Here is a 24,798-nt window from a genome sequence, read left to right on the forward strand (position 1 = left end):
TGGTGGATATTTGTTTATATGAGGCCTCTCCCAGAATGGGTGGAGCTATGGTTCCCAGAATGGGTGGAGCTTTGAGGTTTTGTCTTCTCTGCAAGAACAAGAAGAACAAGAAGAACAACAACAAGAAGAACAACAACAACAACAGCAGAGGGCACTCTATGACCAGCGTCCGCGACGCGGCTAAAAATGAGTGATATAGAAACTGGTGAAGCAGATTAGAGAAACAGGGTGTGTGAAAGTTAAAAATGAGTGATATAGAAACTGGTGAAGCAGATTAGAGAAACAGGGTGTGTGAAAGTTAAAAATGAGTGATATAGAAACTGGTGAAGCAGATTCGAGAAACTGGGTGTGTGAAAGTTAAAAATCAGTGATGTAGAAACTGGTGAAGCAGATTAGAGAAACAGGGTGTGTGAAAGTTAAAAATGAGTGATATAGAAACTGGTGAAGCAGATTCGAGAAACCGGGTGTGTGAAAGTTAAAAATGAGTGATATAGAAACTGGTGAAGCAGATTCGAGAAACAGGGTGTGTGAAAGTTAAAAATGTGTGATATAGAAACTGGTGAAGCAGATTCGAGAAACAGGGTCTGTGAAAGTTAAAAATCAGTGATGTAGAAACTGGTGAAACAGATTAGAGAAACTGGGTGTGTGAAAGTTAAAAATCAGTGATATAGAAACTGGTGAAGCAGATTAGAGAAACAGGGTGTGTGAAAGTTAAAAATGAGTGATATAGAAACTGGTGAAGCAGATTAGAGAAACAGGGTGTGTGAAAGTTAAAAATGAGTGATATAGAAACTGGTGAAGCAGATTAGAGAAACAGGGTGTGTGAAAGTTAAAAATGAGTGATATAGAAACTGGTGAAGCAGATTAGAGAAACATGGTGTGTGAAAGTTAAAAATGAGTGATATAGAAACTGGTGAAACAGATTAGAGAAACATGGTGTGTGAAAGTTAAAAATGAGTGATATAGAAACTGGTGAAGCAGATTAGAGAAACATGGTGTGTGAAAGTTAAAAATGAGTGATATAGAAACTGGTGAAGCAGATTAGAGAAACAGGGTGTGTGAAAGTTAAAAATGAGTGATATAGAAACTGGTGAAGCAGATTAGAGAAACAGGGTGTGTGAAAGTTAAAAATGAGTGATATAGAAACTGGTGAAGCAGATTCGAGAAACAGGGTCTGTGAAAGTTAAAAATCAGTGTTATAGAAACTGGTGAAGCAGATTCGAGAAACAGGGTGTGTGAAAGTTAAAAATGAGTGATATAGAAACTGGTGAAGCAGATTCGAGAAACAGGGTGTGTGAAAGTTAAAAATGAGTGATATAGAAACTGGTGAAGCAGATTAGAGAAACAGGGTGTGTGAAAGTTAAAAATGAGTGATATAGAAACTGGTGAAGCAGATTAGAGAAACATGGTGTGTGAAAGGTAAAAATGAGTGATATAGAAACTGGTGAAGCAGATTAGAGAAACATGGTGTGTGAAAGTTAAAAATGAGTGATATAGAAACTGGTGAAACAGATTCGAGAAACAGGGTGTGTGAAAGTTAAAAATCAGTGATATAGAAACTGGTGAAACAGATTAGAGAAACAGGGTGTGTGAAAGTTAAAAATCAGTGATATAGAAACTGGTGAAGCAGATTCGAGAAACAGGGTGTGTGAAAGTTAAAAATGAGTGATATAGAAACTGGTGAAGCAGATTAGAGAAACTTGGTGTGTGAAAGTTAAAAATGAGTGATATAGAAACTGGTGAAGCAGATTAGAGAAACATGGTGTGTGAAAGTTAAAAATGAGTGATATAGAAACTGGTGAAGCAGATTAGAGAAACAGGGTGTGTGAAAGTTAAAAATGAGTGATATAGAAACTGGTGAAGCAGATTAGAGAAACATGGTGTGTGAAAGTTAAAAATGAGTGATATAGAAACTGGTGAAGCAGATTAGAGAAACAGGGTGTGTGAAAGTTAAAAATCAGTGATATAGAAACTGGTGAAGCAGATTAGAGAAACTTGGTGTGTGAAAGTTAAAAATGAGTGATATAGAAACTGGTGAAGCAGATTAGAGAAACATGGTGTGTGAAAGTTAAAAATGAGTGATATAGAAACTGGTGAAACAGATTAGAGAAACATGGTGTGTGAAAGTTAAAAATGAGTGATATAGAAACTGGTGAAGCAGATTAGAGAAACATGGTGTGTGAAAGTTAAAAATGAGTGATATAGAAACTGGTGAAGCAGATTAGAGAAACATGGTGTGTGAAAGTTAAAAATGAGTGATATAGAAACTGGTGAAGCAGATGAGAGAAACATGGTGTGTGAAAGTTAAAAATGAGTGATATAGAAGCTGGTGAAGCAGATTAGAGAAACATGGTGTGTGAAAGTTAAAAATGAGTGATATAGAAACTGGTGAAACAGATTAGAGAAACATGGTGTGTGAAAGTTAAAAATGAGTGATATAGAAACTGGTGAAACAGATTAGAGAAACATGGTGTGTGAAAGTTAAAAATCAGTGATGTAGAAACTGGTGAAACAGATTAGAGAAACATGGTGTGTGAAAGTTAAAAATGAGTGATATAGAAACTGGTGAAACAGATTAGAGAAACATGGTGTGTGAAAGTTAAAAATGAGTGATATAGAAACTGGTGAAGCAGATTAGAGAAACAGGTTGTGTGAAAGTTAAAAATGAGTGATATAGAAACTGGTGAAACAGATTAGAGAAACATGGTGTGTGAAAGTTAAAAATGAGTGATATAGAAACTGGTGAAACAGATTAGAGAAACAGGTTGTGTGAAAGTTAAAAATGAGTGATATAGAAACTGGTGAAACAGATTAGAGAAACTGGGTGTGTGAAAGTTAAAAATCAGTGATGTAGAAACTGGTGAAGCAGATTAGAGAAACAGGGTGTGTGAAAGTTAAAAATGAGTGATATAGAAACTGGTGAAACAGATTAGAGAAACATGGTGTGTGAAAGTTAAAAATGAGTGATATAGAAACTGGTGAAACAGATTAGAGAAACAGGGTGTGTGAAAGTTAAAAATGAGTGATATAGAAACTGGTGAAACAGATTAGAGAAACAGGGTGTGTGAAAGTTAAAAATGAGTGATATAGAAACTGGTGAAGCAGATTAGAGAAACATGGTGTGTGAAAGTTAAAAATGAGTGATATAGAAACTGGTGAAACAGATTAGAGAAACAGGGTGTGTGAAAGTTAAAAATGAGTGATATAGAAACTGGTGAAACAGATTAGAGAAATAGGGTGTGTGAAAGTTAAAAATGAGTGATATAGAAACTGGTGAAACAGATTAGAGAAACAGGGTGTGTGAAAGTTAAAAATGAGTGATATAGAAACTGGTGAAACAGATTAGAGAAACAGGGTGTGTGAAAGTTAAAAATCAGTGATATAGAAACTGGTGAAACAGATTAGAGAAACATGGTGTGTGAAAGTTAAAAATCAGTGATGTAGAAACTGGTGAAACAGATTCGAGAAACAGGGTGTGTGAAAGTTAAAAATCAGTGATATAGAAACTGGTGAAACAGATTAGAGAAACATGGTGTGTGAAAGTTAAAAATGAGTGATATAGAAACTGGTGAAACAGATTAGAGAAACAGGTTGTGTGAAAGTTAAAAATGAGTGATATAGAAACTGGTGAAACAGATTAGAGAAACTGGGTGTGTGAAAGTTAAAAATCAGTGATGTAGAAACTGGTGAAGCAGATTAGAGAAACAGGGTGTGTGAAAGTTAAAAATGAGTGATATAGAAACTGGTGAAACAGATTAGAGAAACATGGTGTGTGAAAGTTAAAAATGAGTGATATAGAAACTGGTGAAACAGATTAGAGAAACAGGGTGTGTGAAAGTTAAAAATGAGTGATATAGAAACTGGTGAAACAGATTAGAGAAACAGGGTGTGTGAAAGTTAAAAATGAGTGATATAGAAACTGGTGAAGCAGATTAGAGAAACATGGTGTGTGAAAGTTAAAAATGAGTGATATAGAAACTGGTGAAACAGATTAGAGAAACAGGGTGTGTGAAAGTTAAAAATGAGTGATATAGAAACTGGTGAAACAGATTAGAGAAATAGGGTGTGTGAAAGTTAAAAATGAGTGATATAGAAACTGGTGAAACAGATTAGAGAAACAGGGTGTGTGAAAGTTAAAAATGAGTGATATAGAAACTGGTGAAACAGATTAGAGAAACAGGGTGTGTGAAAGTTAAAAATCAGTGATATAGAAACTGGTGAAACAGATTAGAGAAACATGGTGTGTGAAAGTTAAAAATCAGTGATGTAGAAACTGGTGAAACAGATTCGAGAAACAGGGTGTGTGAAAGTTAAAAATCAGTGATATAGAAACTGGTGAAGCAGATTAGAGAAACATGGTGTGTGAAAGTTAAAAATCAGTGATGTAGAAACTGGTGAAACAGATTAGAGAAACATGGTGTGTGAAAGTTAAAAATGAGTGATATAGAAACTGGTGAAACAGATTAGAGAAACAGGGTGTGTGAAAGTTAAAAATCAGTGATATAGAAACTGGTGAAACAGATTAGAGAAACAGGGTGTGTGAAAGTTAAAAATCAGTGATGTAGAAACTGGTGAAGCAGATTAGAGAAACATGGTGTGTGAAAGTTAAAAATCAGTGATGTAGAAACTGGTGAAGCAGATTAGAGAAACAGGGTGTGTGAAAGTTAAAAATGAGTGATATAGAAACTGGTGAAGCAGATTAGAGAAACCGGGTGTGTGAAAGTTAAAAATGAGTGATATAGAAACTGGTGAAGCAGATTAGAGAAACAGGGTGTGTGAAAGTTAAAAATGAGTGATATAGAAACTGGTGAAGCAGATTAGAGAAACAGGGTGTGTGAAAGTTAAAAATGAGTGATATAGAAACTGGTGAAGCAGATTAGAGAAACAGGGTGTGAAAGTTAAAAATGAGTGATATAGAAACTGGTGAAACAGATTCGAGAAACATGGTGTGTAAAAGTTAAAAATGAGTGATATAGAAACTGGTGAAGCAGATTAGAGAAACAGGGTGTGTGAAAGTTAAAAATCAGTGATGTAGAAACTGGTGAAGCAGATTAGAGAAACATGGTGTGTGAAAGTTAAAAATCAGTGATGTAGAAACTGGTGAAGCAGATTAGAGAAACAGGGTGTGTGAAAGTTAAAAATCAGTGATGTAGAAACTGGTGAAGCAGATTCGAGAAACATGGTGTGTGAAAGTTAAAAATCAGTGATGTAGAAACTGGTGAAACAGATTCGAGAAACATGGTGTGTGAAAGTTAAAAATCAGTGATGTAGAAACTGGTGAAGCAGATTCGAGAAACATGGTGTGTGAAAGTTAAAAATCAGTGATGTAGAAACTGGTGAAGCAGATTAGAGAAACAGGGTGTGTGAAAGTTAAAAATCAGTGATGTAGAAACTGGTGAAGCAGATTAGAGAAACATGGTGTGTGAAAGTTAAAAATCAGTGATATGGAAACTGGTGAAGCAGATTAGAGAAACATGGTGTGTGAAAGTTAAAAATCAGTGATATGGAAACTGGTGAAGCAGATTAGAGAAACAGGGTGTGTGAAAGTTAAAAATCAGTGATGTAGAAACTGGTGAAGCAGATTCGAGAAACATGGTGTGTGAAAGTTAAAAATCAGTGATGTAGAAACTGGTGAAGCAGATTAGAGAAACAGGGTGTGTGAAAGTTAAAAATGAGTGATATAGAAACTGGTGAAGCAGATTAGAGAAACCGGGTGTGTGAAAGTTAAAAATGAGTGATATAAAAACTGGTGAAGCAGATTAGAGAAACAGGGTGTGTGAAAGTTAAAAATGAGTGATATAGAAACTGGTGAAGCAGATTAGAGAAACATGGTGTGTGAAAGTTAAAAATCAGTGATGTAGAAACTGGTGAAGCAGATTAGAGAAACAGGGTGTGTGAAAGTTAAAAATGAGTGATATAGAAACTGGTGAAGCAGATTAGAGAAACAGGGTGTGAAAGTTAAAAATGAGTGATATAGAAACTGGTGAAGCAGATTAGAGAAACAGGGTGTGTGAAAGTTAAAAATGAGTGATATAGAAACTGGTGAAGCAGATTAGAGAAACAGGGTGTGTGAAAGTTAAAAATGAGTGATATAGAAACTGGTGAAGCAGATTAGAGAAACAGGGTGTGTGAAAGTTAAAAATGAGTGATATAGAAACTGGTGAAGCAGATTAGAGAAACAGGGTGTGTGAAAGTTAAAAATGAGTGATATAGAAACTGGTGAAGCAGATTAGAGAAACAGGGTGTGTGAAAGTTAAAAATGAGTGATATAGAAACTGGTGAAGCAGATTAGAGAAACATGGTGTGTGAAAGTTAAAAATGAGTGATATAGAAACTGGTGAAGCAGATTAGAGAAACATGGTGTGTGAAAGTTAAAAATGAGTGATATAGAAACTGGTGAAACAGATTAGAGAAACAGGGTGTGTGAAAGTTAAAAATCAGTGATATAGAAACTGGTGAAGCAGATTAGAGAAACTTGGTGTGTGAAAGTTAAAAATGAGTGATATAGAAACTGGTGAAGCAGATTAGAGAAACATGGTGTGTGAAAGTTAAAAATGAGTGATATAGAAACTGGTGAAACAGATTGGAGAAACATGGTGTGTGAAAGTTAAAAATGAGTGTTATAGAAACTGGTGAAGCAGATTAGAGAAACAGGGTGTGTGAAAGTTAAAAATGAGTGATATAGAAACTGGTGAAGCAGATTAGAGAAACAGGGTGTGTGAAAGTTAAAAATGAGTGTTATAGAAACTGGTGAAGCAGATTAGAGAAACAGGGTGTGTGAAAGTTAAAAATGAGTGATATAGAAACTGGTGAAGCAGATTAGAGAAACAGGGTGTGTGAAAGTTAAAAATGAGTGTTATAGAAACTGGTGAAGCAGATTAGAGAAACAGGGTGTGTGAAAGTTAAAAATGAGTGATATAGAAACTGGTGAAGCAGATTAGAGAAACAGGGTGTGTGAAAGTTAAAAATCAGTGAAAAAGGGACTGGTGAAGCAGATTAGAGAAACAGGGTGTGTGAAAGTTAAAAATGAGTGACATGGAAACTGGTGAAGCAGATTAGAGAAACAGGGTGTGTGAAAGTTAAAAATCAGTGAAAAAGGGACTGGTGAAGCAGATTAGAGAAACAGGGTGTGTGAAAGTTAAAAATCAGTGATATAGAAACTGGTGAAGCAGATTAGAGAAACTGGGTGTGTGAAAGTTAAAAATCAGTGATATAGAAACTGGTGAAGCAGATTAGAGAAACATGGTGTGTGAAAGTTAAAAATGAGTGATAGAAACTGGTGAAGCAGATTAGAGAAACATGGTGTGTGAAAGTTAAAAATGAGTGATATAGAAACTGGTGAAGCAGATTAGAGAAACATGGTGTGTGAAAGTTAAAAATGAGTGATATAGAAACTGGTGAAGCAGATTAGAGAAACAGGGTGTGTGAAAGTTAAAAATGAGTGATATAGAAACTGGTGAAGCAGATTAGAGAAACAGGGTGTGTGAAAGTTAAAAATGAGTGATATAGAAACTGGTGAAGCAGATTAGAGAAATAGGGTGTGTGAAAGTTAAAAATCAGTGATATAGAAACTGGTGAAGCGGATTAGAGAAACAGGGTGTGTGAAAGTTAAAAATCAGTGATATAGAAACTGGTGAAGCGGATTAGAGAAACAGGGTGTGTGAAAGTTAAAAATGAGTGATATGGAAACTGGTGAAGCAGATTAGAGAAACAGGGTGTGTGAAAGTTAAAAATCAGTGATATAGAAACTGGTGAAACAGATTAGAGAAACAGGGTGTGTGAAAGTTAAATATCAGTGATATAGAAACTGGTGAAGCAGATTAGAGAAACATGGTGTGTGAAAGTTAACAAGTACAAAAAGTTTTAATTAAAACAAAAGCCGCGTCGATGTTACACAATGCCTAGATGCAGCTGTGCCTATAACGTCGATGTTATAGGCACAGGACATTCCTATTGATTCGATTACTTGATGTTATTTTTGTGCAAAGTGAAAATATATCTCGGCAATTTCCCGTGTGTGGCGACGAATTTTTAATATATCTCGGCATTTTCCCATCTGTTATTTCAGGCGGTGTATGACTGACCATGCCGCGATTTAAAAAATATATATCTCGGCAATTTCCCGTCTGTTATTTCGGGCGGTGTATGACTGACCATGCCGCGATTTAAACAAAATATATATATATCTCGGCATTTTCCCGTCTGTTATTTCGGGCGGTGTATGACTGACCATGCCGCGATTTAAAGAAAATATATCTCGGCAATTTCCCGTATGTGGTGACACGTGAACGAAGCTATGCTCCTCTCTCCACATTATTGTGACGACGTTTAAATTAAATATTTCATCGTGACGATTGTCATCAAATGGACGAATTTTTTATATATCTCGGCATTTTCCCGTCTGTTATTTCAGGCGGTGTATGACTGACCATGCCGCGATTTCAACAAAATATATATATCTCGGCATTTTCCTGTCTGTTATTTCGGGCGGTGTATGACTGACCATGCCGCGATTTAAACAAAATAAATATATCTCGGCATTTTCCCGTCTCTTATTTCGGGCGGTGTATGACTGACCATGCCACGATTTAAAAAAAAAAAAAATCTCAATGGACTTGAAGTTACAGGCCTTTGAGAATTCATTTCGTTCTATAAAGGGCAACTTTCATCGGATTTTCTTCCCGTTTTTTTTCAACCGAGTCTAAAACTATGTTAGCGACTGTAAAAATTAAATGATATATCGAATTTGATTTGAAATAAAACTGTGTGAGAGAGGAAGACACCACGGGCCAACAAAACAGGCCTCAAAGCTATGCGAGTTAATAAAATGGTGGATATTTGTTTATATGAGGCCTCTCCCAGAATGGGTGGAGCTATGGTTCCCAGAATGGGTGGAGCTTTGAGGTTTTGTCTTCTCTGCAAGAACAAGAAGAACAAGAAGAACAACAACAAGAAGAAGAACAACAACAACAGCAGAGGGCACTCTATGACCAGCGTCTGCGACGCGGCTAAAAATGAGTGATATAGAAACTGGTGAAGCAGATTAGAGAAACAGGGTGTGTGAAAGTTAAAAATGAGTGATATAGAAACTGGTGAAGCAGATTAGAGAAACAGGGTGTGTGAAAGATAAAAATCAGTGATATAGAAACTGGTGAAGCAGATTGGAGAAACAGGGTGTGTGAAAGTTAAAAATCAGTGATATAGAAACTGGTGAAGCAGATTAGAGAAACAGGGTGTGTGAAAGTTAAAAATGAGTGATATAGAAACTGGTGAAGCAGATTAGAGAAACAGGGTGTGTGAAAGTTAAAAATGAGTGATTTCGAAACTGGTGAAGCAGATTCGAGAAACTGGGTGTGTGAAAGTTAAAAATCAGTGATGTAGAAACTGGTGAAGCAGATTAGAGAAACAGGGTGTGTGAAAGTTAAAAATGAGTGACATAGAAACTGGTGAAGCAGATTCGAGAAACCGGGTGTGTGAAAGTTAAAAATGAGTGATATAGAAACTGGTGAAGCAGATTCGAGAAACAGGGTGTGTGAAAGTTAAAAATGAGTGATATAGAAACTGGTGAAGCAGATTCGAGAAACAGGGTCTGTGAAAGTTAAAAATCAGTGATGTAGAAACTGGTGAAACAGATTAGAGAAACTGGGTGTGTGAAAGTTAAAAATCAGTGATATAGAAACTGGTGAAGCAGATTAGAGAAACAGGGTGTGAAAGTTAAAAATGAGTGATATAGAAACTGGTGAAGCAGATTAGAGAAACAGGGTGTGTGAAAGTTAAAAATGAGTGATATAGAAACTGGTGAAGCAGATTAGAGAAACAGGGTGTGTGAAAGTTAAAAATGAGTGATATAGAAACTGGTGAAGCAGATTAGAGAAACATGGTGTGTGAAAGTTAAAAATGAGTGATATAGAAACTGGTGAAACAGATTAGAGAAACATGGTGTGTGAAAGTTAAAAATGAGTGATATAGAAACTGGTGAAGCAGATTAGAGAAACATGGTGTGTGAAAGTTAAAAATGAGTGATATAGAAACTGGTGAAGCAGATTAGAGAAACAGGGTGCGTGAAAGTTAAAAATGAGTGATATAGAAACTGGTGAAGCAGATTCGAGAAACAGGGTCTGTGAAAGTTAAAAATCAGTGTTATAGAAACTGGTGAAGCAGATTCGAGAAACAGGGTGTGTGAAAGTTAAAAATGAGTGATATAGAAACTGGTGAAGCAGATTCGAGAAACAGGGTGTGTGAAAGTTAAAAATCAGTGATATAGAAACTGGTGAAGCAGATTAGAGAAACAGGGTGTGTGAAAGTTAAAAATGAGTGATATAGAAACTGGTAAAGCAGATTAGAGAAACAGGGTGTGTGAAAGTTAAAAATGAGTGATATAGAAACTGGTGAAGCAGATTAGAGAAACATGGTGTGTGAAAGTTAAAAATGAGTGATATAGAAACTGGTGAAGCAGATTAGAGAAACATGGTGTGTGAAAGTTAAAAATGAGTGATATAGAAACTGGTGAAACAGATTAGAGAAACAGGGTGTGTGAAAGTTAAAAATCAGTGATATAGAAACTGGTGAAACAGATAAGAGAAACAGGGTGTGTGAAAGTTAAAAATCAGTGATATAGAAACTGGTGAAGCAGATTAGAGAAACAGGGTGTGTGAAAGTTAAAAATGAGTGATATAGAAACTGGTGAAGCAGATTAGAGAAATAGGGTGTGTGAAAGTTAAAAATCAGTGATATAGAAACTGGTGAAGCGGATTAGAGAAACAGGGTGTGTGAAAGTTAAAAATCAGTGATATAGAAACTGGTGAAGCGGATTAGAGAAACAGGTTGTGTGAAAGTTAAAAATGAGTGATATGGAAACTGGTGAAGCAGATTAGAGAAACAGGGTGTGTGAAAGTTAAAAATCAGTGATATAGAAACTGGTGAAACAGATTAGAGAAACAGGGTGTGTGAAAGTTAAATATCAGTGATATAGAAACTGGTGAAGCAGATTAGAGAAACATGGTGTGTGAAAGTTAACAAGTACAAAAAGTTTTAATTAAAACAAAAGCCGCGTCGATGTTACACAATGCCTAGATGCAGCTGTGCCTATAACGTCGATGTTATAGGCACAGGACATTCCTATTGATTCGATTACTTGATGTTATTTTTGTGCAAAGTGAAAATATATCTCGGCAATTTCCCATGTGTGGCGACGAATTTTTAATATATCTCGGCATTTTCCCATCTGTTATTTCAGGCGGTGTATGACTGACCATGCCGCGATTTAAAAAATATATATCTCGGCAATTTCCCGTCTGTTATTTCGGGCGGTGTATGACTGACCATGCCGCGATTTAAACAAAATATATATATATCTCGGCATTTTCCCGTCTGTTATTTCGGGCGGTGTATGACTGACCATGCCGCGATTTAAAGAAAATATATCTCGGCAATTTCCCGTATGTGGTGACACGTGAACGAAGCTATGCTCCTCTCTCCACATTATTGCGACGACGTATAAATTAAATATTTCATCGTGACGATTGTCATCAAATGGACGAATTTTTTATATATCTCGGCATTTTCCCGTCTGTTATTTCAGGCGGTGTATGACTGACCATGCCGCGATTTCAACAAAATATATATATCTCGGCATTTTCCCGTCTGTTATTTCGGGCGGTGTATGACTGACCATGCCGCGATTTAAACAAAATAAATATATCTCGGCATTTTCCCGTCTCTTATTTCGGGCGGTGTATGACTGACCATGCCACGATTTAAAAAAAAAAAATCTCAATGGACTTGAAGTTACAGGCCTTTGAGAATTCATTTCGTTCTATGAAGGGCAACTTTCATCGGATTTTCTTCCCGTTTTTTTTCAACCGAGTCTAAAACTATGTTAGCGACTGTAAAAATTAAATGATATATCGAATTTGATTTGAAATAAAACTGTGTGAGAGAGGAAGACACCACGGGCCAACAAAACAGGCCTCAAAGCTATGCGAGTTAATAAAATGGTGGATATTTGTTTATATGAGGCCTCTCCAAGAATGGGTGGAGCTATGGTTCCCAGAATGGGTGGAGCTTTGAGGTTTTGTCTTCTCTGCAAGAACAAGAACAAGAAGAACAACAACAAGAAGAACAACAACAACAACAGCAGAGGGCACTCTATGACCAGCGTCTGCGACGCGGCTAAAAATGAGTGATATAGAAACTGGTGAAGCAGATTAGAGAAACAGGGTGTGTGAAAGTTAAAAATGAGTGATATAGAAACTGGTGAAGCAGATTAGAGAAACAGGGTGTGTGAAAGATAAAAATCAGTGATATAGAAACTGGTGAAGCAGATTGGAGAAACAGGGTGTGTGAAAGTTAAAAATCAGTGATATAGAAACTGGTGAAGCAGATTAGAGAAACAGGGTGTGTGAAAGTTAAAAATGAGTGATATAGAAACTGGTGAAGCAGATTAGAGAAACAGGGTGTGTGAAAGTTAAAAATGAGTGATATAGAAACTGGTGAAGCAGATTCGAGAAACTGTGTGTGTGAAAGTTAAAAATCAGTGATGTAGAAACTGGTGAAGCAGATTAGAGAAACAGGGTGTGTGAAAGTTAAAAATGAGTGATATAGAAACTGGTGAAGCAGATTCGAGAAACCGGGTGTGTGAAAGTTAAAAATGAGTGATATAGAAACTGGTGAAGCAGATTCGAGAAACAGGGTGTGTGAAAGTTAAAAATGAGTGATATAGAAACTGGTGAAGCAGATTCGAGAAACAGGGTCTGTGAAAGTTAAAAATCAGTGATGTAGAAACTGGTGAAACAGATTAGAGAAACTGGGTGTGTGAAAGTTAAAAATCAGTGATATAGAAACTGGTGAAGCAGATTAGAGAAACAGGGTGTGAAAGTTAAAAATGAGTGATATAGAAACTGGTGAAGCAGATTAGAGAAACAGGGTGTGTGAAAGTTAAAAATGAGTGATATAGAAACTGGTGAAGCAGATTAGAGAAACAGGGTGTGTGAAAGTTAAAAATGAGTGATATAGAAACTGGTGAAGCAGATTAGAGAAACATGGTGTGTGAAAGTTAAAAATGAGTGATATAGAAACTGGTGAAGCAGATTAGAGAAACATGGTGTGTGAAAGTTAAAAATGAGTGATATAGAAACTGGTGAAGCAGATTAGAGAAACATGGTGTGTGAAAGTTAAAAATGAGTGATATAGAAACTGGTGAAACAGATTAGAGAAACATGGTGTGTGAAAGTTAAAAATGAGTGATATAGAAACTGGTGAAGCAGATTAGAGAAACATGGTGTGTGAAAGTTAAAAATGAGTGATATAGAAACTGGTGAAGCAGATTAGAGAAACATGGTGTGTGAAAGTTAAAAATGAGTGATATAGAAACTGGTGAAACAGATTAGAGAAACATGGTGTGTGAAAGTTAAAAATGAGTGATATAGAAACTGGTGAAGCAGATTAGAGAAACATGGTGTGTGAAAGTTAAAAATGAGTGATATAGAAACTGGTGAAGCAGATTAGAGAAACAGGGTGCGTGAAAGTTAAAAATGAGTGATATAGAAACTGGTGAAGCAGATTCGAGAAACAGGGTCTGTGAAAGTTAAAAATCAGTGTTATAGAAACTGGTGAAGCAGATTCGAGAAACAGGGTGTGTGAAAGTTAAAAATGAGTGATATAGAAACTGGTGAAGCAGATTCGAGAAACAGGGTGTGTGAAAGTTAAAAATGAGTGATATAGAAACGGGTGAAGCAGATTAGAGAAACAGGGTGTGTGAAAGTTAAAAATGAGTGATATAGAAACTGGTGAAGCAGATTAGAGAAACAGGGTGTGTGAAAGTTAAAAATGAGTGATATAGAAACTGGTGAAGCAGATTAGAGAAACATGGTGTGTGAAAGTTAAAAATGAGTGATATAGAAACTGGTGAAGCAGATTAGAGAAACATGGTGTGTGAAAGTTAAAAATGAGTGATATAGAAACTGGTGAAATAGATTAGAGAAACAGGGTGTGTGAAAGTTAAAAATCAGTGATATAGAAACTGGTGAAGCAGATTAGAGAAACAGGGTGTGTGAAAGTTAAAAATCAGTGATATAGAAACTGGTGAAACAGATTAGAGAAACAGGGTGTGTGAAAGTTAAAAATCAGTGATATAGAAACTGGTGAAGCAGATTAGAGAAACTTGGTGTGTGAAAGTTAAAAATGAGTGATATAGAAACTGATGAAGCAGATTAGAGAAACATGGTGTGTGAAAGTTAAAAATGAGTGATATAGAAACTGGTGAAACAGATTAGAGAAACATGGTGTGTGAAAGTTAAAAATGAGTGATATAGAAACTGGTGAAGCAGATTAGAGAAACATGGTGTGTGAAAGTTAAAAATGAGTGATATAGAAACTGGTGAAGCAGATTAGAGAAACAGGGTGTGTGAAAGTTAAAAATGAGTGATATAGAAACTGGTGAAGCAGATTAGAGAAACAGGTTGTGTGAAAGTTAAAAATGAGTGATATAGAAACTGGTGAAACAGATTAGAGAAACATGGTGTGTGAAAGTTAAAAATGAGTGATATAGAAACTGGTGAAACAGATTAGAGAAACAGGGTGTGTGAAAGTTAAAAATGAGTGATATAGAAACTGGTGAAACAGATTAGAGAAACAGGGTGTGTGAAAGTTAAAAATGAGTGATATAGAAACTGGTGAAACAGATTAGAGAAATAGGGTGTGTGAAAGTTAAAAATGAGTGAAAAAGAAACTGGTGAAGCAGATTAGAGAAACACGGTGTGTGAAAGTTAAAAATCTGTGATATAGAAACTAGTGAAGCAGATTAGAGAAACAGGGTGTGTGAAAGTTAAAAATGAGTGATATAGAAACTGGTGAAACAGATTAGAGAAACATGGTGTGTGAAAGTTAAAAATGAGTGATATAGAAACTGGTGAAACAGATTAGAGAAACAGGGTGTGTGAAAGTTAAAAATGAGTGATATAGAAACTGGTGAAACAGATTAGAGAAACAGGGTGTGTGAAAGTTAAAAATCAGTGATATCGAAACTGGTGAAACAGATTAGAGAAACAGGGTGTGTGAAAGTTAAAAATCAGTGATGTAGAAACTGGTGAAGCAGATTAGATAAACATGGTGTGTGAAAGTTAAAAATGAGTGATATAGAAACTGGTGAAACAGATTAGAGAAACAGGGTGTGTGAAAGTTAAAAATCAGTGATATAGAAACTGGTGAAGCAGATTAGAGAAACAGGGTGTGTGAAAGTTAAAAATCAGTGATATAGAAACTGGTGAAGCAGATTAGAGAAACAGGGTGTGTGAAAGTTAAAAATCAGTGATATAGAAACTGGTGAAACAGATTAGAGAAACATGGTGTGTGAAAGTTAAAAATCAGTGATGTAGAAACTGGTGAAACAGATTCGAGAAACATGGTGTGTGAAAGTTAAAAATCAGTGATGTAGAAACTGGTGAAGCAGATTAGAGAAACATGGTGTGTGAAAGTTAAAAATGAGTGATATAGAAACTGGTGAAACAGATTAGAGAAACAGGGTGTGTGAAAGTTAAAAATCAGTGATGTAGAAACTGGTGAAGCAGATTAGAGAAACAGGGTGTGTGAAAGTTAAAAATCAGTGATGTAGAAACTGGTGAAACAGATTCGAGAAACATGGTGTGTGAAAGTTAAAAATCAGTGATGTAGAAACTGGTGAAGCAGATTAGAGAAACATGGTGTGTGAAAGTTAAAAATCAGTGATGTAGAAACTGGTGAAACAGATTCGAGAAACATGGTGTGTGAAAGTTAAAAATCAGTGATGTAGAAACTGGTGAAGCAGATTAGAGAAACATGGTGTGTGAAAGTTAAAAATGAGTGATATAGAAACTGGTGAAACAGATTAGAGAAACAGGGTGTGTGAAAGTTAAAAATCAGTGATATAGAAACTGGTGAAACAGATTAGAGAAACAGGGTGTGTGAAAGTTAAAAATCAGTGATGTCGAAACTGGTGAAGCAGATTAGAGAAACAGGGTGTGTGAAAGTTAAAAATGAGTGATATAGAAACTGGTGAAGCAGATTAGAGAAACATGGTGTGTGAAAGTTAAAAATCAGTGATGTAGAAACTGGTGAAGCAGATTAGAGAAACATGGTGTGTGAAAGTTAAAAATGAGTGATATAGAAACTGGTGAAGCAGATTAGAGAAACATGGTGTGTGAAAGTTAAAAATCAGTGATGTAGAAACTGGTGAAGCAGATTAGAGAAACTGGGTGTGTGAAAGTTAAAAATCAGTGATGTAGAAACTGGTGAAGCAGATTAGAGAAACAGGGTGTGTGAAAGTTAAAAATGAGTGATATAGAAACTGGTGAAGCAGATTCGAGAAACCGGGTGTGTGAAAGTTAAAAATGAGTGATATAGAAACTGGTGAAGCAGATTCGAGAAACAGGGTGTGTGAAAGTTAAAAATGAGTGATATAGAAACTGGTGAAGCAGATTCGAGAAACATGGTGTGTGAAAGTTAAAAATCAGTGATGTAGAAACTGGTGAAACAGATTCGAGAAACAGGGTCTGTGAAAGTTAAAAATCAGTGATGTAGAAACTGGTGAAGCAGATTCGAGAAACAGGGTCTGTGAAAGTTAAAAATCAGTGATGTAGAAACTGGTGAAACAGATTAGAGAAACTGGGTGTGTGAAAGTTAAAAATCAGTGATATAGAAACTGGTGAAGCAGATTAGAGAAACAGGGTGTGAAAGTTAAAAATGAGTGATATAGAAACTGGTGAAGCAGATTAGAGAAACAGGGTGTGTGAAAGTTAAAAATGAGTGATATAGAAACTGGTGAAGCAGATTAGAGAAACAGGGTGTGTGAAAGTTAAAAATGAGTGATATAGAAACTGGTGAAGCAGATTAGAGAAACATGGTGTGTGAAAGTTAAAAATGAGTGATATAGAAACTGGTGAAGCAGATTAGAGAAACATGGTGTGTGAAAGTTAAAAATGAGTGATATAGAAACTGGTGAAGCAGATCAGAGAAACATGGTGTGTGAAAGTTAAAAATGAGTGATATAGAAACTGGTGAAGCAGATTAGAGAAACATGGTGTGTGAAAGTTAAAAATGAGTGATATAGAAACTGGTGAAACAGATTAGAGAAACATGGTGTGTGAAAGTTAAAAATGAGTGATATAGAAACTGGTGAAGCAGATTAGAGAAACATGGTGTGTGAAAGTTAAAAATGAGTGATATAGAAACTGGTGAAGCAGATTAGAGAAACATGGTGTGTGAAAGTTAAAAATGAGTGATATAGAAACTGGTGAAACAGATTAGAGAAACATGGTGTGTGAAAGTTAAAAATGAGTGATATAGAAACTGGTGAAGCAGATTAGAGAAACATGGTGTGTGAAAGTTAAAAATGAGTGATATAGAAACTGGTGAAGCAGATTAGAGAAACAGGGTGCGTGAAAGTTAAAAATGAGTGATATAGAAACTGGTGAAGCAGATTCGAGAAACAGGGTCTGTGAAAGTTAAAAATCAGTGTTATAGAAACTGGTGAAGCAGATTCGAGAAACAGGGTGTGTGAAAGTTAAAAATGAGTGATATAGAAACTGGTGAAGCAGATTCGAGAAACAGGGTGTGTGAAAGTTAAAAATCAGTGATATAGAAACTGGTGAAGCAGATTAGAGAAACAGGGTGTGTGAAAGTTAAAAATGAGTGATATAGAAACTGGTGAAGCAGATTAGAGAAACAGGGTGTGTGAAAGTTAAAAATGAGTGATATAGAAACTGGTGAAGCAGATTAGAGAAACAGGGTGTGTGAAAGTTAAAAATGAGTGATATAGAAACTGGTGAAGCAGATTAGAGAAACATGGTGTGTGAAAGTTAAAAATGAGTGATATAGAAACTGGTGAAGCAGATTAGAGAAACATGGTGTGTGAAAGTTAAAAATGAGTGATATAGAAACTGGTGAAATAGATTAGAGAAACAGGGTGTGTGAAAGTTAAAAATCAGTGATATAGAAACTGGTGAAGCAGATTAGAGAAACAGGGTGTGTGAAAGTTAAAAATCAGTGATATAGAAACTGGTGAAACAGATTAGAGAAACAGGGTGTGTGAAAGTTAAAAATCAGTGATATAGAAACTGGTGAAGCAGATTAGAGAAACTTGGTGTGTGAAAGTTAAAAATGAGTGATATAGAAACTGGTGAAGCAGATTAGAGAAACATGGTGTGTGAAAGTTAAAAATGAGTGATATAGAAACTGGTGAAACAGATTAGAGAAACATGGTGTGTGAAAGTTAAAAATGAGTGATATAGAAACTGGTGAAGCAGATTAGAGAAACAAGGTGTGTGAAAGTTAAAAATGAGTGATATAGAAACTGGTGAAGCAGATTAGAGAAACAGGGTGTGTGAAAGTTAAAAATGAGTGATATAGAAACTGGTGAAGCAGATTAGAGAAACAGGTTGTGTGAAAGTTAAAAATGAGTGATATAGAAACTGGTGAAACAGATTAGAGAAACATGGTGTGTGAAAGTTAAAAATGAGTGATATAGAAACTGGTGAAACAGATTAGAGAAACAGGGTGTGTGAAAGTTAAAAATGAGTGATATAGAAACTGGTGAAACAGATTAGAGAAACAGGGTGTGTGAAAGTTAAAAATGAGTGATATAGAAACTGGTGAAACAGATTAGAGAAATAGGGTGTGTGAAAGTTAAAAATGAGTGAAAAAGAAACTGGTGAAGCAGATTAGAGAAACATGGTGTGTGAAAGTTAAAAATCTGTGATATAGAAACTAGTGAAGCAGATTAGAGAAACAGGGTGTGTGAAAGTTAAAAATGAGTGATATAGAAACTGGTGAAACAGATTAGAGAAACATGGTGTGTGAAAGTTAAAAATGAGTGATATAGAAACTGGTGAAACAGATTAGAGAAACAGGGTGTGTGAAAGTTAAAAATGAGTGATATAGAAACTGGTGAAACAGATTAGAGAAACAGGGTGTGTGAAAGTTAAAAATCAGTGATATCGAAACTGGTGAAACAGATTAGAGAAACAGGGTGTGTGAAAGTTAAAAATCAGTGATGTAGAAACTGGTGAAGCAGATTAGAGAAACATGGTGTGTGAAAGTTAAAAATGAGTGATATAGAAACTGGTGAAACAGATTAGAGAAACAGGGTGTGTGAAAGTTAAAAATCAGTGATATAGAAACTGGTGAAGCAGATTAGAGAAACAGGGTGTGTGAAAGTTAAAAATCAGTGATATAGAAACTGATGAAGCAGATTAGAGAAACAGGGTGTGTGAAAGTTAAAAATCAGTGATATAGAAACTGGTGAAACAGATTAGAGAAACATGGTGTGTGAAAGTTAAAAATCAGTGATGTAGAAACTGGTGAAACAGATTCGAGAAACATGGTGTGTGAAAGTTAAAAATCAGTGATGTAGAAACTGGTGAAGCAGATTAGAGAAACATGGTGTGTGAAAGTTAAAAATGAGTGATATAGAAACTGGTGAAACAGATTAGAGAAACAGGGTGTGTGAAAGTTAAAAATCAGTGATGTAGAAACTGGTGAAGCAGATTAGAGAAACAGGGTGTGTGAAAGTTAAAAATCAGTGATGTAGAAACTGGTGAAACAGATTCGAGAAACATGGTGTGTGAAAGTTAAAAATCAGTGATGTAGAAACTGGTGAAGCAGATTAGAGAAACATGGTGTGTGAAAGTTAAAAATCAGTGATGTAGAAACTGGTGAAACAGATTCGAGAAACATGGTGTGTGAAAGTTAAAAATCAGTGATGTAGAAACTGGTGAAGCAGATTAGAGAAACATGGTGTGTGAAAGTTAAAAATGAGTGATATAGAAACTGGTGAAACAGATTAGAGAAACAGGGTGTGTGAAAGTTAAAAATCAGTGATATAGAAACTGGTGAAACAGATTAGAGAAACAGGGTGTGTGAAAGTTAAAAATCAGTGATATCGAAACTGGTGAAGCAGATTAGAGAAACAGGGTGTGTGAAAGTTAAAAATGAGTGATATAGAAACTGGTGAAGCAGATTAGAGAAACATGGTGTGTGAAAGTTAAAAATGAGTGATGTAGAAACTGGTGAAGCAGATTAGAGAAACATGGTGTGTGAAAGTTAAAAATGAGTGATATAGAAACTGGTGAAGCAGATTAGAGAAACAGGGTGTGTGAAAGTTAAAAATGAGTGATATAGAAACTGGTGAAGCAGATTAGAGAAACATGGTGTGTGAAAGTTAAAAATCAGTGATGTAGAAACTGGTGAAGCAGATTAGAGAAACATGGTGTGTGAAAGTTAAAAATCAGTGATGTCGAAACTGGTGAAGCAGATTAGAGAAACAGGGTGTGTGAAAGTTAAAAATCAGTGATGTAGAAACTGGTGAAGCAGATTCGAGAAACATGGTGTGTGAAAGTTAAAAATCAGTGATGTAGAAACTGGTGAAGCAGATTAGAGAAACATGGTGTGTGAAAGTTAAAAATCAGTGATATGGAAACTGGTGAAGCAGATTAGAGAAACAGGGTGTGTGAAAGTTAAAAATCAGTGATGTAGAAACTGGTGAAGCAGATTCGAGAAACATGGTGTGTGAAAGTTAAAAATCAGTGATGTAGAAACTGGTGAAACAGATTCGAGAAACAGGGTGTGTGAAAGTTAAAAATCAGTGATGTAGAAACTGGTGAAGCAGATTAGAGAAACATGGTGTGTGAAAGTTAAAAATCAGTGATGTAGAAACTGGTGAAACAGATTCGAGAAACATGGTGTGTGAAAGTTTAAAATGAGTGATATAGAAACTGGTGAAGCAGATTAGAGAAACAGGGTGTGAAAGTTAAAAATGAGTGATATAGAAACTGGTGAAGCAGATTCGAGAAACTGGGTGTGTGAAAGTTAAAAATCAGTGATGTAGAAACTGGTGAAGCAGATTAGAGAAACAGGGTGTGTGAAAGTTAAAAATGAGTGATATAGAAACTGGTGAAGCAGATTCGAGAAACCGGGTGTGTGAAAGTTAAAAATGAGTGATATAGAAACTGGTGAAGCAGATTCGAGAAACAGGGTGTGTGAAAGTTAAAAATGAGTGATATAGAAACTGGTGAAGCAGATTAGAGAAACATGGTGTGTGAAAGTTAAAAATCAGTGATATAGAAACTGGTGAAACAGATTCGAGAAACATGGTGTGTGAAAGTTAAAAATGAGTGATATAGAAACTGGTGAAACAGATTAGAGAAACAGGGTGTGAAAGTTAAAAATCAGTGATATAGAAACTGGTGAAGCAGATTAGAGAAACAGGGGGTGAGGACTTAGGGGTTGTTGGGGAGGCGTGTGTTGGGGGGAGCTGGAGGGTGAGTTGAGGACCTGAAGTCACATTTAACATTGCGTCGATGTTCCGCATGTTCCTGCTAGTTTATTTATTATTCTCAATTCCTCTTCGTGACTGTTGAGCTCTAGTAATATACCTCGGTCAACAGAGAAAAAACAAGGTATTTTGGCTTTATTACTGGACATCAACTGTTGAGCAATTCAAAAGGAAAATAAATTATTATAAAAGTGTACAATTCAGGGCAAGGAGCATGTTGCAGGTGCTGAGAGCATGTTGCAGGTAATGACTCACCTGATTGACCGGAAGTTTGACAATCGGGATAGTGACGCTTTCAATTATCCTGCAGGAGCAAATACAAAGGAATATATACTGAATGCCCCGTCTTCCTTGCAACAGAAATAACCACTAATTGCATGCATAACAGCTGGTTCATGAAATTGCATGCCATTGGTGAAAGCAAAATGGTGCAAATGTATGCACTTCTCAAAATCAACACAAACCCAAACTAGAACAACACTCTTTGACGTCAAGACGTCGACCGATATGCCTCCGCCCACATTATTACATCATTATACATACTTGTACCAAGTTCGATTTCAATCCATTCAGCTGTTCTCAAGTTATCACATTTTTACCTGACATGACCTCTGACCTTTGCCCTCTCGACTCCAAAAATCTAATCAGTTCATGTTTACATCATTATACATACCTGTACCAAGTTTGACTAAGATCCCTTCGGCCGTTCTCAAGTTATAGTGGTAACGAAAGCCTATCACGGACGGACGGACGGACGGACGGACAACCTGAAAACACAATGTCTCCGGCGACTTCGTCAACGGAGGCATAAAAAGCATCACAATTGATGGTAATGATGGATGCATTGCGATTTGAGGTGAAAATCTTACCATTTCAACAGCGGATACGCCAAAGGATCCTTCTTCTCCAAATGCCGTTTCACTTTCATGGAGGGCCACTTGAAAGGAGAATGAAACAAACATGAAGACATTTTGTTAGCCTTGCGATCACGTGAGTGGCAGAATCTGTGACTGATTAGACTCTGTGACTGATTAGACTCTGTGACTGATTACCCTTTAGAACCCTGTGATGACGAGTGGCAGATTGCAAAATGGTTCTGCTGTAATTAGAGACTTGCGTGGTTTACCATAGTGATTTGAGGCCTGACCACACAGTCAACAGCAGAGAAACACACAATGTAATCTTGTGGATCCTCTTTAAAAACATCATTAAACATCGGACTTTTGAAACACGTGTACAAAGAAGTTTCAAAGCGCCACTTGTTGGAAGCCAAAGGATGGAGCATTCTCCATAATGCGATTCTTCTTCTTCATTAGGTTGAGAATGTAATGCAGCGACTCATTATTTCTTATTACACACGACCATGGATGTCACTATTCATGTCTTGGCAACACATGACCACGATTGGCCAATCAGCAGAAGAGCCTAACAGTGCTTCTTCTTCTTCTTCTCACTATCTACAAGGAACTTTAGTGCAGAAAGAAACCATTTGACCCAGCATGTCTGCACCGCACTAGTACCAGATACCATCACCCGTGCACACACACGCTATCTTCAAGTTGTGCCAACGTCCCCATACCCCACTATCTCCATTATCTGCAAACCGGCTCCATTGAGGTTGCAAACGTCGATCCTGGCTAATCAACACCATGACTTGTTTGCACCCCCTTGGGGTCCACTTCATCTTTGGCGGGCGATACTGCCGACAAAGCGTCTCGGTGTCATTTTTAATGTAGGACACCTGACCCAAGGAAGGCTACCTGGCTCTGATGAGGCATGCTTGGCCTCGTCGTAATTTGATATTCATGGGAGTAAATATTATTTTGTTGTGGTTATGCCATCACTGCACCAAACACCACAACAGTTGGGATGTTTGGTGGTATGAAAACAGTTTGTAATGTATTTCTATAGCTTTTGGCTGGCCATTGGCCACATGTCCATGTGTTTTTGTCCATCCTTCGTAAATCATTCCCTCTACAAAGCATGAGAGTTTGGAGAGCAGGTATTGATGGGTTACCAACATGAGATATCATGATCCAAAACACCATGACACAGGAAGCAAGGGTTGACCTTACCAACTTGAGAGTGGATGGAGGTGTGTGGGTGGAGGATGTGTTTCTTGGAAATGAATTGAACTCCCTGTGCAGGTTTGTACTGGTTAGGAACAGTGAATAGGAGCTCCCCCATTAGTTAATGGCAGTCAGGGCTGTTTCGGTTAATTCAGGGGAAAAAAAAAAAAAAAAATCGCACCTCTGTCCGAAGGAAGTGCTTCAGCTTGGCATTTTTAATATGAAATAAACAAAGCCGAGAAACGAACGAAATTCATTAGAATTACTCTTCAGAATGTCTTTAGAATCCTGTAGAATTACTATTTAGAACCCTTTAGAATTAACCTTTCAAACCCTTTAGAATTACTCTTTAGGCCCCCATAGAATTACCCTGTAGAATTACCCTTTAGAACCCGGTAGAATTACCCTTTAGAAGCCTATAGAATTACCCTTTACAGCCCTGTAGAATTAGCCTTGAGAAGCCTTTAGAATTACCCTTGAGGACCCCATATCATTACCCTTTACAACCCTGTAGAATTACCCTTTAGAACCCTGCAGAATTACCCTTTATAACCCTGTAGAATTACCCTGTAGAATTACCCTGTAAAATTACCCTTTAGAACCCTGTAGAATTACCCTTAAGAACATGGTAGAATTACCCTATAGAACCCGGTAGAATTACCCTTTAGAACCCAGTAGAATTACCCTTTAGAACCCTGTAGAATTACCCTTTAGAAGCTTTTAGAATTATCCTTTAAAACCCTTTAGAATTACCCTCTAGGACCCCGTAGAATTACCCTTTAGAATTACCCATTAGAACCCTGTAGAATTACCCAACAGAACCCGGTAGAATTACCCTTTGTAACCCTGTAGAATTACCCTTTATTACCCTGTAGAATTACCCTTTAGAACCCTGTAGAATTACCCTTTAGAACCCGGTAGAATTACCCTTTAGAACCCTGTAGAATTACCCTTTATAACCCTGTATAATTACCCTTTAGAACCCGGTAGAATTACCCTTTAGAATCCTGTAGAATTACCCTTCAGAACCCGGTAGAATTACCCTTTATAACCCTGTAGAATTACCCTTTATTACCCTGTAGAATTACCCTTTATTAACCTGTAGAATTACCTTTTATTACCCTGTAGAATTACCCTGTAGAATTACCCTGTAGAATTACCCTTTATTACCCTGTAGAATTTTTTTTTCTTTTTTTTTCTTTTCTTTTTTTGTATACAAGATCGAGGCTCGTGAAAGAGCGAAAATTAATCACACAGAAAGACAAACAGACACATAAAACAAATAACATCGGGAGCGGTAGACAAGATGGGGAGAGAGGGGGAAGGACACAAACACAACATTTGAGAGCAGGGACCGAGAGACATGGAGACATCGAGAGATCTGTGGGAGGGAGAGGGCTTTGGGGGGGAGGCATGTGAAGGGGG

General features: G+C 36.7%; 1 protein-coding gene across 1 annotated transcript in view; it reads right to left on the reverse strand.

Moving 5' to 3' along the window:
• Positions 1-24,798, reverse strand: part of LOC137433678 (uncharacterized) — a 129,096-nt gene that overhangs the window by 38,708 nt on the left and 65,590 nt on the right. Inside the window, exons 21-22 of the mRNA XM_078785227.1 lie at positions 22,174-22,241; positions 21,560-21,608 (exon numbers count right to left, since the gene is read on the reverse strand). Coding sequence (XP_078641353.1) covers positions 21,560-21,608; positions 22,174-22,241 — 117 coding nt within the window. The remainder of the gene's footprint in view (positions 1-21,559; positions 21,609-22,173; positions 22,242-24,798) is intronic.

Source organism: Myxine glutinosa, chromosome 10 (assembly GCF_964187855.1).
Source record: "Myxine glutinosa chromosome 10, kmMyxGlut1.1, whole genome shotgun sequence".
NCBI classification, from domain to species: Eukaryota; Metazoa; Chordata; class Myxini; order Myxiniformes; family Myxinidae; genus Myxine; species Myxine glutinosa.